This window comes from Natrix helvetica, assembly GCF_964273705.1.
Source record: "Natrix helvetica genome assembly, chromosome: 15".
NCBI lineage: Eukaryota > Metazoa > Chordata > Lepidosauria > Squamata > Natricidae > Natrix > Natrix helvetica.
This window is the reverse complement of record NC_138565.1, coordinates 3,957,817-3,970,331: the sequence shown is the minus strand read 5'-3', so window position 1 is coordinate 3,970,331 and position 12,515 is coordinate 3,957,817. Positions and strand designations below refer to the sequence as shown.

The following is a 12,515-nucleotide window of genomic DNA, read 5'->3' as shown; positions in this document are numbered from 1 at the left end:
CATGAATTTTGAACGCTCCCTGGCTAGCAGGAAAGTGCCATTTTCTTTGGGGGGAAGCTCGACGTCACTCATCGAGGCGTGTGACCCTCCCAAGTTCCATTTTCGCCGGCAAAGGCACGGCGGGATAGTCCTTTGCTGTTTCCAGGATGGGCCCGATTTAAGTACCCTGTGTGTCAGGGTTCTGAGGGATGCCCTAATTAACTCATGAGCTTCAAGCCAAGTTTCAAAAGAAATCCAGTTATTTATTAGGAGCAATATGTTAGCATGTACCCGAGTGAATTCAGCTCTGGCCCACATAATTTACGGCCCAACTATGACCCTGTTTCCCCCCTCACATTCTCCAGTAGAAAACACACCTCTCCGGCTGGCTCTGGTAATCTGAGATACAGCCTTGAGAAAGCTATGTGTGAAATGTGCTTCTAGTCGTGGCTGCCGAGCTGCTCCGTCAGTTCTCACTCCCCTCCCCTCCTGCCTATGGCAACTCGAGAGCAGGCCAAGAATGCTTTATGAGTTGACACTGCGGGCTGGATGAGGGGCCGCGGGCCTTGAGTTTGACATCCCTGATATAGACTGAGCCAAGACGCAGAGGTACGTCCCCCAACTTGTATCATTCTTCAAAAATCAATTGTTATTTTTTGCACTCGCTAATTTAATGTCCCGAAAATACAATCATGTGAGGAGCGGCACGATAAGCCGCACGAGCAGAATATCAAAAACATCTCCTTTCATACCCCACATTATTGGAAAATGATCTCTTCCTTATTAATGCAATTTCCCTTTTGTATAAAAAAGGGATCTCCATCTCGAAAAAAGCACACAGTATTTTAATCTTTAATTATATTAACTCTTCCAGGGAGAAGCCGAGACCGAGGCCTGTGGATTATTCTTTTATTGCATATTATCTCGGCGGTGCTTAATGAATATTGTTACTTAATGCGGCATTTGCCAGTAAGGGTCTGTGAGTGCGAGAGAAAGAGAGGGAAAGAAAGAGAGAAAAGCCAAAAATCAGTATTGTAGTAAAGACATTTAGAAGAGTTGAAGTTATAACTCGAAGTTTAGCTTTCTTTGGTCTCTCTGGAATAGAAATCTTTACTTTGTCAGATATTATTTGCAACTTTTTTTTTTTTGCTACAGGAAAGTTGTTTGCGCCCATGGTTAGGATTGTACAAAATTCCTACAAAGTTCTACAGATAGAGGAAAGCAACAAAGGCTGCACACAGGACCAATTCTGTCTATAAATTTCTATCCATCCATCCATCCATCCATCCATCCATCCATCCATTAATCCCTTCTATCTATTTGTAAAATCTATCTGTATCCTGTCTGTCTGTCTATTTATCCCCCTGTTCTATCCTTCCAGCCACCCAGTCACCCATCTATCTATCTATCTATCTATCTATCTATCTATCTATCTATCTATCTATCTATCTATCTATCTATCTATCATCTATCTATCTATCTATCATCTATCATCTCAATCTATCTTTCTATCTATCTACAGTATCTCATCTATCTAGCTATATCTTTCTTTCTTTCTATCTACCGTATCTCATCTGTCTATCATCTATCTATTTATATATCATCTATCTATCTTTCTATCTACAGTATCTCATCTATCTATGTATCATCTATCAATCTGTTTCTATCTATCTACAGTATCTCATCTATCATCTATCTATCTATCTATCTATCTCATCTATATATTTATCTATCTATCTTTCTTACAGTATCTCATATCTATCTATCTATCTATCTATCATCTATCTATCTATCTATCTATCTATCTATCTATCTATCTATCTATCATCAACCATCTATCTTTCTATACAGTATCTCATCTATCTATCTACCTTCCTACCTACATCTATCAATCTTTCTACATTATCTCATCTCTCTCTCTTCCAACTGTCTATCCATCTATCGATGCAGAAGAAATTCTCCAGGTTTGTACCGACAGGCCCAGCTGTACTTTGCCAAAAGAAAGAAAGAAAGAAAAAAAGAGTGCTCACAAGTAATCTACTTCAGGTTGATATGACCATGGAAAAGCTCAGAAAGATTCCTTATTATGGCCAATGACATATTACAGATATAAAACAAGCATTAATTGAGAAATTAATTAAGCACGTCGATCTAACGGCTGCACGCCTTGCATATTACATGACAAAAATTTGGCTCCACTCAGAGAGAGAGTTATTGGAATCCAAGAGTGATCGCTGCATATAAAACCGATCAGAATGACTAAAAATTTTTTGATGAAGTGGAAGGCTATAAGCTCAAGGTGGAAAGCGACATAAAACAGATGGATCTATTCTCCACTGAATTTGGTTCCTGAATGCTTTTACAATCTGAAGAAGTTGTTTCCGACTCTCACCTCTGGAGACCATAAAGAGAGGGAAGAGTCACAGCCCTTGGAGGGCTTTTTTTGCGGGGGAGAAAAAGAGAGAAGAAAAGAGCAAAGAAAGGAGAGGAGGGGAAACCTCAGCCCATTTCAGGGAATGATATTGAAACATAGCTGACTGGGTTGAGGCTGGATCAGTGCTGATTCCAGGGGAAACCTCCATTTTCATAAATAAAGCCTTTACTGGCTATATAAATTGATTAAATGAATACATAAATATATTTTAAGGCCAGAACTGAGCTATCCATCTGTCCATCCATCCATCTCTCCCTCTATCTGTCTGTCTCTGTCTGTCCGTCACACCAATCCCATCCATCCATCCATCCATCCATCCATTTATCTATCATACCTCTCTCTCACACACATCTATCAATCCACCTATCAATCCATCCATCTATCCATCATCTCTCTCACACACACATCTAATCTATCAATCCACCTACCAATCCAACCATCATTCCCTCCCTCCCTCCTTCTATCTCTCTCTGTCCATCAAACCCATCCCATCCATCCATCCATCCATCCATCCAACCCTCTCTCACACATAGCTAATCTATCAATGCATCTACCAATCCATCCCTCCCTCCCTCTATCTCTGTCTGTCACACCAATTCCATCCATCCATCCAACCCTCTCTTTCTCACACATATCTAATCTATCGATCCATCTACAAATCCATCCATCCGTCCACCCATCTCTCCCTCCCTCCATCTCTCTCTGTCTGTCATACCAATTCCATCCATCCATCCATCCATCCATCCATCCATCCATCCATCCATCCATCCATCCATCCATCCATCCATCCATCCATCCATCTATTCTCTCACACATACATCTAATCTATCAATCCACCCACCAATCCATCCATCCATCCATCTCTCTCTCCCTCTATCTCTGTCTGTCCGTCACACCAATACCATCCATCCATCCATCCATCCATCATCTCTCTCACACCACACATCAAATTTATCTATTTAGCGAACTACCCACCCGCCCACCCACCCATTTATAACACATCTCTCGTTCATGGCACATCTCTCTTTCTTTTCATCCATCTATCCATTCATCCATCCCACTCATCTGTCCATCTTTTTATCTATCCACCCACCCCCCACCTATCCATCCATCTATCCCCATCCATCAATTTATGTCTCTGATTCATGGCACCCCCTCCCTCCCTCTCTCCCTCTCCCTCCCTCTCTCTCTTTTTTTATTTATTGTTTTAAGGATTTCTATCATGTTTTCATTATAGTTGCCTCGGCGAGATGCTCAGCATAGAAGTTTGATCCTTTCCTAACAAAAAACAGGAAGGGGGCTAACCAAGGATTTGGAAAATCTGCTTGTCTGGATCGCATGGTTCAACCATAAAATGGAGGCACCACTTGCCCAACTCCCCCCTTGCTTTCAAACTATGATGAAACCTGGTTATGTGGGCTGTCAAATTTCAACGTCCAATCACAGACGTTCCACAGCCTCCCCAAAACCTCCGAAGACAGGGCTAGAAATCGAAAAGCAATGCCACAAATTTTTTCTCTTATTCCCTCTTCTCTCATTCCCACGCCCCTCCCCCCCCGACACACCCCCCCCCCCAAAGTGCCAAAGTCTCCTTGTTGTTATCACGTCCCGACTGGAGGATTCTCAATCAGACAAAACCTATTTCCTCGCCCGGTAGGGAAGTCCGGAGGGGAAACGCGCAGCTCATCTCGCAGTTTTAAGCAATTATTTAATTCCACCCGTCGTTCCATTTTTCTTGTCGGGCTGATGGAGAATAATGAGCAGATCGGAAGAGACGGGGAGAAGCTCGCTAACAAAGCACAGAGCCGGCTTTGTCGGGGTGGGGAGGGTGGTTGAAAAAAATCACACCTGCACACATACATGCGGGCGCCCATAGCAATCCGTCCGTCTGCAGGTGACGGCAGCTAGGTGGAAAACTGGAAAGAAATGGATGCTATGTCCATGGATACCCTTGGCCCATCTCAAGAGCTTCCAGAAAGGGGCTTCACATGTCACAGAGATGCAGCAGGACCCCCCCCCCCATTAACAGTGTGCCCCCCCCCCAATAGGTTGACCCAATTCCCACATTGCACCAAGCTGGTTTGGTCTAATGAAAAAGGCTAGAAACTGGCAAATTGAGAATTCTAACCCAGACTTAGCCACAAAAGCTGGCTGGGTGACTTTGCAGCCATCGCCAGGAGACGGTGAGTTCTAGTCCTGCCTTAGGCATAAAAACCAGCTGGGTGACTTTGCAGCAATCTGCAGGAGGCTGTGAATTCCAGTCCTGTCTTAGGCATGGAAGCCACCAGCACTTCTGACCCACCAAAACCAGGATTCCATTTCTAAACCAGATTTCATTCACGCATGCACACGTTGGACACTTACTGAGGCGGTAACACCAAGGTGGTGGGCTGAGTCTTTGGCCGTCGCTTGGCGGAAACCCCCATTTGGTTCGCCGACCTCTTCAAAGACTGCTGATTCAGAAGACCAGAGGCCAGGCCAGTGTGATACTGCAGCTGGAAATAGGAATACAAATGATAAATGCTCATGAGGTCGATGGGCAAAATTCTAGGAAAGAATCGAAGGTACTTTCATCTTACATTTGGTAACAGCAATAACACTTTGCATTGGAAAGATTGTACTATAAGAGTAGGATTGCTAGTTTGGTCCAGTGGTTAAGGCACCCGGCTAGAAAGTGGGAGACCGTGAGTTCCAGTCCCACTTTACGCATAAAAACTGGTTGGATGATTTTGGGCCAACACCAGGACTTCTAGTCTCACTTTAGGCATGAAAGCCAGCTGGATGACTTTGGGTCAATCACCAGGAGATCGTGAGTTCTAGTCCCACTTTAGGCATAAAAACTGGTTGGATGAGTTTGGGCCAACACCAGGAGACTTTACTTTACTTTATTTAGATTTATAAACCGCTCCCTCTCCCCGAAGGGACTCGGGGCAGTGTACAGTCAGAGTAAAAACACCATATATATACATATACATAGAGGAGGCGATATACAAACTGTACAGTAATAATAAAATTAGAAACAACATTAAAATCTACCCCAAAATCTACCCCAAAATTAAAAATAACTGCCAGGAGGATAAGGAATAGGACTATAAATGGGCCAGGCCAGCTAATTGGAACAGGTGGGTCTTGAGTTTCTTGCGGAAGGAGCGGAGATCAGTGGTAGTTCTAATATCGTGGGGGAGGTCATTCCAGAGGGTTGGGCCCATCACAGAGAAGGCCCTACTCCTGGGCGCCGGAATGGGAGTACTAGTCCCTGGGAGTACTAGTCCCACTTTAGGCATAAAAGCTAGCTGGGTGACTTTGGGCCAGTCACTATCTCTCAGCACTGCTCACCTCACCAGTTATTTTGGGGAAAATAGAAGGAGGGAGGAGAATTACGTTTATTTGCCAACTTGAAAATAAAATAATAATAATAATAAAAGTAAAAATAATAAAGCAGAATACCAAAAATAAAAAAAAATAACAACAACAGAAGAACAGATCTGTCTATCATTATATCTTTATCTATCTATCATATCTTATCTATCAATCTATCTATCTAATCTCTCTCTCTCTCTCTCTCTGCTTGTCTATCTATATCTATCTGTGTCTATTGATCTCTTTGTCTGTCTGTCTCTCTACCTATCTTTTATCTCTCTACCCATCCATCTCATTATATCTTTAGCTATCTGTGTCTGTCTGTCTATTTACTTGTCTGTCTATATCTGTCTATTGATCTGTCTATTTGAGTGCCTACCTACCAATCTACCATTATCTTATCTATCTGTCTGTTTAACTCATATATTTGTCTGTCTGTCTGCCTCTCATATCTTTGTCCGTCTGTCTATCTATCTCTATCTATCTACTTGTCTGTCTGTCTGTCTGCGTACCTATCTCTTATCCATCCATCTCATTATATCTTTTTTGGGGGGGTTTGGAAGAATAGCCATAAACTAAGGGACAAACTAATTTGTGGAAATGCATGTTTTTTTGGCTAATCTCGATTCTCGGTCAGTAATTTAGAGGCCTTGGAGAGAGTTACTAACTTTGTTTCTCTCCTCATTCCTTGTTTTTTGTTGTTTTGTTTTGGCCAAATATTTAAGCACACAGGGACATCCCATAGACATCTTTCTTCCAATTTGGAGAAAATCAAGCTAACAGTAATCCTGAGGGTCAGCACGTGTCCCCTTGAAAGAGCCTTCATCATTTAAGGGACTTGGAACTGGCTTGTTGGACCGATCCAAAAATGATAAATTAACTGCTCCCGGTTTTCTTAACTATACGGGTCACATAATCGGAAGCTCAATTAAGATAATGCGCGGATTACACATTTGCAATTACAATTTTGGAGCTGGAGAGCAGAGGGAGGAAAATAACTGGACCATTAAAGTAATGGATCGTGATTCGTCACAGGCCTACGAGTGCTCGGGGGAGATGGGTTAAGAGGGAATGCCAGAATAGGAGAGGATGGAAGGAAGCTTGTTGGTGCACATAGATGTTGACTGGAAATAAAAATAAAAATAAAAATGAAACCCCAGTGTTGTTAATCCGAACTTCTTAGTGCCCTCTGAGCTTGGTTGTTTGTAGACGTTTCATGACCCAACTAGGGAACACCATCAGTGCTATCGAATGTGGCTTGCTCCCTGTTTATATACAGTAGCTCTGAGCTCCATTCTGGCCGTTATTCGAGGACCAACTGAAGCGGGGTAAAACACAGTTTGACTACACCGGCAAGGTAGATTTCTCTGCTCTTTAATATCCTTGTCTAGGTTTTCGGCAGTTTTCCTAAGCCATTCTAGTAGTTGAATGTCTCATTTGAAAGGGTTTCAAGCTTAGGTATTTCTCTTTAGAATAGAATAGAATAGCAGAGCTGGGAGACACCTTGGAGGTCCTCTAGTCCAACACCCTGCTCAGGCAGGAAACTCTACACCACTTCAGACAAATGGATATCCAACATCTTCTTTAAAACTTCCAGTGTTGGAGCATTCACATCTTCTGGAGGCAAGTTGTTCCGATGGTTAATTGTTCTAACTGTCAGGAAGTTTCTCCTTAGTTCTAGGATGCTTCTCTCCTTGATTAGTTTCCATTCGTTGCTTCTTGTCCTGAGTTCTGATCTGCGCGATGCTGGATGTTGTTACATGATACTGTTCTGATCCAGGCATGAAGCAAGCGCCTTGTCCCAACAAAACCCCCTTTTATTAATTGACTGTGAATTCTGCTCATTCACATCCAGCAAAGTCTTTCAAGGGAGGATTTACAGTCACAGACCTTATCAGGCTTGGAGAGCTGCCAGGCTGATCTCTGCAGAACTTGGCATGGAGTCTCAGAGAGTCACGAACCAATGAAGCGAACTCCTGCAAACTCCACTCCCCTTTCGCTCCTCTTTATTTCCTCTGGGAGGGGCCATTCATCGTCCACCTGTGGCCTTCCTCCCAAGTCGACCCTTAATCTTTAAGGGTTCCCTCCGTCTGGCAACTCTGTGCATGCGCATACCGGGAACAGGCTCCAGCTGTTCCTCTGCCTCACTGATGTCTGACTCCGAAGGCAACTGATAACTGGCATACGGCCCTGGCCCCCTCTCTGCCTCCCACACAGAGCCCTCGTCCGAGCCTTCCCCAGACTCCAGGACTGGCCCAGGTTCCTCCCCAACCTCCTCACTGTCCGAATCTGCTCCAGCTCAGCTGGCAGGCCACGACAGGAGGCAACTTGTTCCACTGATTAATATTTAAAAACGGAAGGTATTTTTCGTTGGGTGGCCAACCCCTCTTGATTAAACAATGTTTGTTAATCCTATAGGAACCCCCCCCCCCACACACACACACACAAACAAGTCTTTGGCTTCCAGGAGCAGAGATCCCACTGTCAAGAGCTGTTAAGAGCCCATTAAATATTTACCAAGCCATCTTTATAATGGGGGAAAAAGGTCAAAGTTAATAAATCGGATGGGCAGGTCTTCTCCAACCTGATTTATATATTATTTAACGTACCCAGCAACATGCATGAGGTATTTTAGAGAGGGGCTCCTTCCTTTTCTGCTGGAGACGTTGTCTGAGCCCGCGGGACCTCTGGCAAATTCCCTGTACTGCAACCATTTTAGTCAAGCCAACCCGTAACATAGAAGGCCCAATGGGGAGAGCAAACGAATTTAGCTGGGCTGTATTTCATCGTTGTTTAAAGAGTTCCATGACATAATCACTTCCCCAAGTGCTAAGATTCCACACTTAAGGATGTCTAGGGAGGAATTTGGAGGCGGCTGTAGGACTGTGTGGAAATGTAAGCAAGCAAGCCGGCATAAATTCTTGTTTTTAAATGTTCACAAGAGCCTGAAGCAAACTCCTGGTCCCAACAAAAAACCCTTTTATTAATCTACTGTGAATTCTTCTCATTCCCATCCAGCAAAGTGTTTCGAGGGAGGATTTACGGTCACAGACCTTATCTGGCTTGGAGAGCTGCCAGGCCCATATCTGTAGAACTTGGCAAGACATCTGGGAGAGTCAGGAACCAATGAAGCGAACTAATGGTCTCCTGCAAACTCCACTCCCCTTTCGCTCCTCATCCGAGCCTTCTCCACGCTCCAGGACTGGCCCGTCTTCCTCCCCAACCTCCTCACTGTTCAAATGTGCTGGCTGCTGGCGGGGCCACAATAGGAGCAGAACAATTTGCGCCTTGTCTTTTGCCATTTTCTTCCAACAGAAAACAAGTTATGCGCCCGTTCTCTGCATACCTACAATGTCGGATCGTGGGAACGTGCATCCCGAATCACCCTCAACCGTAAATTTGAAGGGGCTTGCAAAAACGCTAAGGGGGAGGAGGAGGGAAGGTTCGAATCGCAATTTACCTTATCCCTTTTGCTCAGTCCTGTCACTCTGAATCAGCCACAGCCAATCAGATTCCCCCAAGGAATCTTATTATAGCAAATTTCTGGGGAGAGAGAGAGAGAGAGAGAGAGAGCGCTCCGGGAATCCCTAAACACTTGCTATGTAATTCTGTATTGATGTTGCCATTGTAGACTTCTTCAGAACAGATTTAACCTGAGTGTCTAAGGTGGACCACGTAATTTATTCGTTTAAAGGGCTCTATCGGCAGGTGGCTTATATACTCTCTTAACCGTTGTCGGACTGTTTCCCTCCGCCCCCCAAACCGTAAAGGGACAATTGTATTCTTATCAGGTGGCAAGATAAATTCCACGCCCGCCTGGACCTGAGAAAGCAAATTAGCAAGAAAAAAGGAGCGGAGAAAGCTTGCAACAACTGATTCGGCGAACTGGATGCAAAATTAACATCCGATTTGCCTGAACCAGTGCGAACCGGCTCAATCTCACCCCTGTGAATAAGGGAAGGGAGGGATGGGCGGGGCCAGACGGTCCTTGCAAAAACCAGTTCGGCAAACCGATGCAAACCGGCTGAATCTCACCCCTGGGTAGGGCTGTTAATAAATCAAGATCCATTTGGGTGAGATTTTTAAAAAACCTAATTCTTGTAACCCTAGTGAAAAACCTACAGGTGACAAGGCACTCCTCGGCTTACGACCACAAACGAGGCCAGAATTTCTGTGGTTAAGCTAGGCAGAAGTTTGGTTTTTTTTGCAAAGTGTGGCATTGCTAGAGTTGTCGTCACCTTCCTCTGAGCATCTTTAACCCTGTTACTCTGCCAACCTCATGTTCACTTTTTCCACCGTCAATCAACCAGCGAAAAATAGCTAAAAGGGAGGCGACATGTTGGGGCAAAATAAATAACACGGTTGCTTGGGAACTGAGGATGGGAAAAACCGCCTCTCTGCAAAGCTGAGAATAATGGTTAAAATTGAATGAGAAACTGACCCGCGGTTATGGAGATCCTCAGTCATGCTGGCCATGGTTGTCCCAAAGGTTTTTTTTTTCCAGGAGGTAACTGGACTTTCTGATTTTTCTTTTGAAGGCATTTCGTTTCTTATCCCAGAAGCTTCTTCAGCTCTGACTGAATCCTTCCGTTTCCCGCCATCAGAGTGGAAGACGCTTCTTGAAAGGGAAGTGAAATGTCTTCAAAGGAAAACAAGAAAAGTCCAATTGCCTCCCGAAAAAGCACTTTTGGGGAAACGGATTTGTGGTAAAGGAGACTTGATTTGTTTTTCTTTGAAGACGTTTCGCTTCTCATCCCATAAGCTTCTTCTTCAAAAACTTCTACATAGGAAGTTTTAAAGAAGATGTTGGACAACCCTTTGTCTGAAGTGGTGTAGGGATTCCTGCCTAAGCAGGGGGTTGGACTAGAAGACCTCCAAGGTCCCTTCCAACTCTGTTCTTCTATACAACCAGGACAACCTGTGATCAGACCCAGCGCAGGAAAAACCCATGAGGCTGCTGAAAACTAGGGGGGGGGGGCACACTCTTATTCCTCTCTTTTAGCCGTCTCAGCATTATCAAATTCCAGGATACCGTTTTGCCTCTCAGAATTGGCTGCCGGAAACAGTTCTAAATTTAGCACCGACCCATTAAAGCGCTTCAAAGCGTTAAAACGGGTGATTTTTTTGCATATATATGTGTGTGTGTGTGTCTGTTGTATTTGTACTGATAAATAAATAAAGGGAGACTAGTATAGATCTATTTCGAGCTAATTAGCTCTCATCAGCTAGCCATACCCTTACATATATATAATCATATATATATATATATATATATATATATATATATAAATAAAATAAAAATCCATCAAGTTGGATTGAAGAAATAATAAAATAACAGGTTTTAAGGAGACCTGGGGGGGGGAAGTGCTGTGGCCCCCACCTCTTTATAATTCGCTTCTCTTGCTTTATTTTTCTCCACCACCATCACCACCGCCGAGGACATAAATCAAAGAAGTGCTAAAGAGACCCATATATCACCAACTGGCATTTCAAAACTATTTACAGACTCCATAATATTCTTGATGGGAAACAAGACGTGAAAAAAAGAAAGAAAAGACAAAGAAATTAAGGAGAGAGAAAGAAGGAGAAAAAGGAAAGAAAAAAAGAGGGAAGGAAGGAAGGAAGGGAGAGAGAAAGAGTGAGAGAGGTTTTATTTTCTTGGGCTCCAAGATCACCGCAGGTGGGGACGGCAGCCAAGAAATGAAGAGGCTTGCTCCTGGGGAGGAAAGCGATGGCAAATCTAGACAGCATCCTAAAAAGCAGAGACATCACCCTGCCAATCAAAACCAAGGCTGTGGTTTTCCCAGTTGCAATGGATGGCTGTGAAGTTTGGACCATAAGGAAGGCTGAGCGCCAAAGAATGGAGGCCTTTGAACTCTGGTGCTGGAGAAGACGCCTGCGAGTCCCTCAGACTGCAAGGCCATCCAACCGGTCGGTCCTAGAGGAGATCAACCCTGGCTGCTCTTTAGAAGGCCAGATCCTGAAGGGGAAACTCAAATGCTTTGGCCAACTGATGAGAGGGAAGGACTCCCTGGAGAAGAGCCTCATGCTGGGAACGATGGAGGGTAAAAGAAGAAGAGGACGACAGAGAAGGTGGTGGCTGGATGGAGTCATTGAAGCAGTCAGCATGAGCTTAAATGGACTCCAGAGGATGGTAGAGGACAGGAAGGCCTGGAGGAACGTTGTCCATGGGGTCGCGATGGGTCGGACACGATTTCACAACTGAGAGAATCTTTCATGATTGAGAATCCTTTTGCAAAAGACAATGTCTAAATATAAATTTAAATAAATATGCTTCTTATTGTTTGTGGTCTCCTCGTTTCTATGCGAGAGTTTTTCTGTTTTTCACAGCAACTAACAACCACAAAAGAAAACCCAAAACTCAAAAAAAGAGCAAACTTGATGGACCACTAGGTCTTTTTCTGCTGTGGGGTTGTTGTTTTTTAAATGTTTCCAAATGAATTCATTGACAGGGTCTCTCCATGACTGACCACGATTGCGCGTGGCCGCAAGCCCCCTTTTGGCATTGATCCGGCGGCCGCGCATATTTTCGCAGGTCGCCTACACTCCTCGCTCTCTCTCCCCCCCTCCACCGCCACATCCCGCCTTCTTCCCTCCTCGCGGCTCTGCTTTGCCACTAGAAAGCGTTCGGCATTTCATTATCCAGGGAACCTGAGCGCAGATTAAATTGAGGCAAATTAATTGAGGCGTGGGAGGAATGGCATCTGCTATTGCAGAAAAG

The 12,515-nt window shown here is 44.2% G+C and overlaps 1 protein-coding gene across 2 annotated transcripts in view; it reads right to left on the bottom strand.

Annotated features, from left to right (window-relative positions):
• MED27 (mediator complex subunit 27) overlaps nucleotides 1–12,515 on the bottom strand; it is a 75,631-nt gene that overhangs the window by 41,562 nt on the left and 21,554 nt on the right. For both annotated transcript variants that reach the window (XM_081967314.1, XM_081967315.1), the window contains exon 3: nucleotides 4,778–4,908. In XM_081967314.1, the coding sequence (XP_081823440.1) occupies nucleotides 4,778–4,908 (131 nt within the window). The remainder of the gene's footprint in view (nucleotides 1–4,777; nucleotides 4,909–12,515) is intronic.